The sequence below is a fragment of the Cebus imitator genome, unplaced genomic scaffold, assembly GCF_001604975.1.
Source record: "Cebus imitator isolate Cc_AM_T3 unplaced genomic scaffold, Cebus_imitator-1.0 Scaffold197, whole genome shotgun sequence".
Taxonomy (NCBI): Eukaryota; Metazoa; Chordata; class Mammalia; order Primates; family Cebidae; genus Cebus; species Cebus imitator.
The window spans coordinates 2,291,208-2,296,888 of record NW_016107512.1 but is presented as its reverse complement, the minus strand read 5'-3'; the positions used below and the strand labels follow the sequence as shown (position 1 = coordinate 2,296,888).

General features: G+C 41.1%; 1 protein-coding gene across 1 annotated transcript in view; it reads left to right on the top strand.

Moving 5' to 3' along the window:
• XPO5 (exportin 5) overlaps positions 1 to 5,681 on the top strand; it is a 51,641-nt gene that overhangs the window by 4,256 nt on the left and 41,704 nt on the right. The window contains exons 4-8 of the mRNA XM_017547368.2: positions 802 to 939; positions 1,112 to 1,294; positions 2,493 to 2,519; positions 3,571 to 3,756; positions 5,512 to 5,588. Coding sequence (XP_017402857.1) covers positions 802 to 939; positions 1,112 to 1,294; positions 2,493 to 2,519; positions 3,571 to 3,756; positions 5,512 to 5,588 — 611 coding nt within the window. The remainder of the gene's footprint in view (positions 1 to 801; positions 940 to 1,111; positions 1,295 to 2,492; positions 2,520 to 3,570; positions 3,757 to 5,511; positions 5,589 to 5,681) is intronic.

Here is a 5,681-nt window from a genome sequence, read left to right as displayed (position 1 = left end):
TTTTTTTTGTGAGACAGGGTCTCACTCCGTTGCTCAGGCTGGATTGCATTAGCATGATCACAGCTCACTGCAACCTCGAACTCCTGTGCTCAAGTGATCTTCCTGCCTTAGCCTCCCAAGTAGCTGAGATTATAGGTGTGCCCAGCTAATTTTGCTTTTGTTTTTAAAGAGACAGGGTCTTGCTATGTTTCTCAGGCTAGTCTGGTCTTAAACCCTGGGCCTCAAGCAATCCTCCCACCTTGGCTTTCCAAAATCCTGAGATTACAGGTGTGATGGCTGGATGACTATCCCTTTAAACACAAAGCAGGATATGACTTTAAACATGTTCAAAATTATAGCCTTATTTCTTTTTTTTTTAACTGAAAGACATGAAAGATGGAATCTGTATCTCCTAATACTTCTGTGTCTTCAAATATTAGAACTATTGGTAAAATATTTATTTGCTCCTTCATACTCTTCCGTTTTACCAGCTACTCACTATACCCTTATTTCCATACTCTTCCTCCCTGGCCTTCTGCAAACTGAAACAACCAATATGAGAATCTTTTCATTTTGCAAAGGATAATGATTCATTCTAGCTCTATGTGACAGCCATTTTATTAGGTGATGCAACCCTCACTTAAGCTTTAAGTGAAAGAATGATTAGTGAGAATGCAGGACAGGTGACTCAGGCATGAAGAACAAGTTCGTTCTGTTTGGTTTAAAAGTAGGCCTGCTGGTAAATTTTGTGTAATTCTACAGCCCAGCTTTTTTTCTGGAATCCAGTCTTGCATATCTTAAAAATCTCTTGTTCTTTTTCAGGGAACATTGAACATTTTGGAAGAGGAGAACCATATTAAAGATGCTCTATCTCGAATTGTAGTGGAAATGATCAAGCGAGAGTGGCCACAGCATTGGCCTGACATGCTGATAGAATTGGATATCCTTTCCAAACAAGGGGTATGAAACACAGCTGTATCAATTTGGCATACTTTTCCTTGGAACAAACTTCAGGGTTTGTTGTTTGATTTTGTTTATGGTTTTTTTTTTTTGGCAACAGAAAACAGCCTTTGGATATACATAAAATGAAAAGATACTTTAGTTTTTAACTAGCTTATTTTTTTTGGTGTAGGAAACACAGACAGAATTGGTGATGTTCATCCTTTTGCGACTGGCAGAGGATGTAGTGACTTTTCAGACACTTCCCCCTCAAAGAAGAAGGGACATCCAGCAAACATTAACTCAGAACATGGAAAGCATCTTCAGTTTTCTGCTTAACACACTTCAAGAAAATGTAAACAAATACCAGCAAGCGGTAAGGGATACCCCTACCTATAAAAATTATATTTTCCAATATGAGTGTTTTTTGTTACCCTTTCAGTAAGGAACTAGGATGTCTAGGTCAGCAAAATAAAAGGCTATTTTATAAGCAAAACAACAACAAAACTAGGAAATGAGAAAACTTAGAACTCATTTTCTTTTCTTTCCTTTTCTTTCTTTTTTTTTCTTTATTATTATTATTATTTTTTAAAGAGACAGGGATCTTGGCTTACTGCAACCTCCACCTCCAGGGTTCAAGCGATTCTCCTGCCTAAACCTCCCGAGTAGCTGGGACTATAGGTGTGTGCCACCACTCCTGGCTAATTTTTTATTTTTAGTAGAGACGAGGTTTCACTGTGTTAGCCAGGCTGGTCTCGAACTCCTAACTTCAGGTGACCCAACTGCCTTACTCTCCCAAAGTGCTGGGGTTACAGGTGTGAGCCACCATGCGCAGCCCTAGGTGTTAATTTTATTTTCAGAAGTTCCTTAGGAAAATACTAAAAATTTTTTTTTTTGAGAGGGAGTCTCACTCTGTCATTCAGACTGGAGTGTAATGGCATGGTCCTGGCTCACTACAAGCTCTGCCTCCTAGGTTCAAGTGATTCTCCTGCCTCAGCTTCCTGAGTAGCTGAGATTACAGGTGCCTACTACCACGCCCAGCTGATTTTTGTATTTTAGTAGAGCCGGGGTTTCACCATGTTGGTCACGCTGGTCTCAAACTCCGGATCTCAAATAATCCGCCTGCCTCGGCCTGGGATTAAATAGGCGTGAGCCACCATGTCTGACCTTAAAATTAGGCATATAAAATTTATGCTTGTAAGTTAACATTTTATGCCTCTGTAGGAAATTTGAAATATAAGGTTAAAAATCAACCATATTTGTATATTCACTGAGTAGCCATTATTTTGATATATTTAACATCCAGTATTTTTGAGTACATGGTTTTCATGTAGTTATGCCATACATATATGGTCATAAATTGTATTCATTTAATTATACTTCTGACTTCATTTGTTCTCCCTAGGGGAATATCAGTTATGCATTCTTAGTAAAGTTGTGCTGTTTTCCAAGATTAATAAATAATTGCATATATTTAAGAATAATTATTTAAGGGCATTGATTTTGGAGGGGTAGAACGTTACTGTGTGGCCTTTTGCTCATTAAAAACACTCCATCTTTATACTTCCTTTCAGAAGACAGATGCTTCTCAGGAGTCAAAGGTAAGAGCTCTTTATATAAAGTTCAAAGGAGACCTTTGAGGCTTTCAGGTGGGGGGATACATGCACCTAGTGGATGGTGACCTCAGCCTTGCTTTTGTTATATTGTTTTGTTTTGGAGACAGGGTCTTACTCTGTGCCCAGGCTGGAGTGCAGTTGTGTGATCTCAACTCACTACAGCCACAACCTCCCCCGCTCAAGTGATCTTCTCTCCTCAACTTCATGAGTAGCTGGGAATACAGGTGTGTACCACCATGTCCAGCTAATACTTTTTATAGAGACAGTGTCTCAGTGTGTTGCTTAGGCTGGTCTTGAACTCTGGCTTCAAGTAATCCTCCAGCCTTGACCTCCCAAAGTGACCATGGGCCACTCCGTCCATCCTTTGTTTTTGATCACTGAGCTATGGTGGAAGGGAAGTAAAAAAAAAATTTTTTTTTTTTTTTTTTTTTTTTTTTTTTTGAGACAGGGTCTTACTTTGTTGCCCAGGCTGGAGTACAGTGACACAAATGTAGCTCACTGTAGCCTCAACCTCCAGGGCTCAAGTGATTCTAACCTCAGCCTCATGAGTAGCTGGGACTGTAGGTACATAACAGCATGCCTAATTTGTGTGTGTGTGTGTGTGTGTGTGTGTTTTGGTTTAAGTATTTTGGTTTTTTTGTTTGTTTGTTTTTGTTTTTTTTTTGATAGACACTGGATTTTGCCATGTTGCCGAGGCTGGTCTTGAATTCCTGGGATCAATTGATCCACCCACCTTGGCCTCCCAAAGTGCTGGGATTACAGGTGTGTGCCACTGCACCCAGCCTTGGGAAGTAAAATGATAATATTTGGGATTTTGTGAAAAAGATAAAATGGCCACACATGCCAGTATGGTCTTATTGATGGATGTTGAGAATGCCATTGTTTGAGAAGTGATTGTGTTCCCTGTGACTGTTACATGAAAATATTCTTTAAAAAAATCATTTTCTTATTTAGAAACTAGGAGTTCAGTTATAACCACAGGTTTCTTATGTGTTATTGAGGACATCATGGTCAAAAGTTATTTCTTTTCTGGTAGGCCCAAGCAAACTGTCGAGTAGGAGTTGCAGCATTGAATACTTTAGCAGGCTATATTGACTGGGTGTCCATGAGTCACATTACTGCTGAAAACTGTAAACTCCTGGAGATACTGTGTTTGCTGTTAAATGAACAGGAACTTCAATTGGGAGCTGCTGAGTGTCTTCTCATTGCAGTCAGCAGAAAAGTAAGTTACCACTTCAAACTGACTTTTATCCTTAGAGTCTCTGAAGTAGGCTATGTATTGTTTAATTGCATGTTATGGCAGAAAGTCATTTAAAGGTTTGGGTTTTATTCCTTGGGGCCAACTTACTACTACAACCCCCTTGGACAGGAGTTTGCCGGTATTCAAGGGATCCCTTGGCAGAATATGGAAATTTGTCAGGCTACATGGTTCTTGAAATAGCCATGATACTTGGCAATTTACACTTAACAGATAAAAAGTAAATGTTTAAGTTTAAAGCTCACTTAAGGGCTGTGAAGAAACCTTGGATGGTGGCTACACTGGGTTTATATCTGTCTCCATATATACATACATACGTGTGTGTGTGTGTGTATATATAATTTTTATTTTTTTAATTGAGACAGTCTCACTCTGTCACACAGGCTGGAGGGCAGTGGCATGATCTTGGCTTTCTGCAGTGTCTGCCTCCTGGGTTCCAGCAATTCTTCCGCCTCAGCCTCCCTAGTAGCTGGGACTGCTGGCGCACATCACCATGCCCGGCTGATTTTTGGTTTTTTTTTTCGTTTTTTGTTTTTGAGACTGAGTCTCACTCTTTCGCCAGGAGCCAGGCTGGAGTGCAGTGGCGCGATCTCGGATCACTTCAACCTTTGCCTCCCGGGTTCAAGCAATTCTCCTGCCTCAGCCTCCCGAGCAGTTGGGACCACAGGCACGTGCCACCATGCCCAGCTAATTTTTGTATTTTAGTAGAGATGGGGTTTCACTATATTGGCCAGGATGGTCTCGATCTCTTGACCTCGTGATCCTCCCGCCTCGGCCTCCCAAAGTGCTGGGATTACAGGCATGAGCCACCGCGCCTGGCCTAATTTTTGTATTTTTTAATAAAACAAGGTTTCACCATGTTAGCCAGGCTAGTCTTGAACTCCTGACCTCAAGTGGTCTGCCCACCTCGGCCTCCCAAAGTGCTGGGATTACAGGCATGAGCCACCACACCCAGCCTATATCTGTCTTGGCTAACCAATGGAACCATAAGTCCTTTCTCCATAGGAATATTATCCACAAATATAATTTACTTTGCTGTCATATCAGCATTTATTTATTTATTTTTGAGACAGGGACTTGTTCTGTCGTCTAGGCTGGAGTGCAGTAGCACGATCCCAGTCCACTCCAACCTCTGCCACCCAGGTTCAAGCAATTTTCCTGCCTCAGCCTCCTGAGTAGCTGGGATTACAGACATGTGCCACCATGCCCAGCTAATTTTTTGGTTTTTTGTTCTGTTTTGTTTTTTTTGAGACAGGAGTCTCAGTCTGTTTCCCAGGCCGGAGTGCAGTGGCTCAATCTCAGCTCACTGCAGCCCCTGCCTCCCGGGTTCAAGCAATTCCCCTGCCTCAGCCTCCCAAGTAGCTGGGACTGCAGGTGTGCACCACCATGCCCGACTAATTTTTGTATTTTTAGTAGAGACAGGGTTTCACCATTTTGGCCAGGATGGTCTCAAACTCCTGACCTCAGGTGATCTGCCCACCTCACCCTTCCAAAGTGCTGGGATTACAGGCTAAGCCACCATGTCCAGCCTGCCCAACACATTTAAAAATGTAAGTTTATCCAGATTTGGTTTTAAAGAATTGGGCTTTCTAGTATTTCACTAAGCCCTGGGGTATATAAGAAATTATGAAGTCAATGTATTTGATTACATAGTTATAGAAGATGTTTGTACTCTGAAGTATGGTTTATATGACTGTGTTTTCCTAAAATTGGGTCTAGGGCAAGTTGGAAGACCGGAAGCCCTTGATGGTCTTATTTGGAGACGTTGCCATGCATTATATACTCTCTGCTGCACAGTGAGTATCTTTACTTTTCATTGTGTTTTCTAATTTCTTTATCATTTTTCTACCTTATTTGGATATATCTGAATTTTCTTTTTTTTTTTTTTT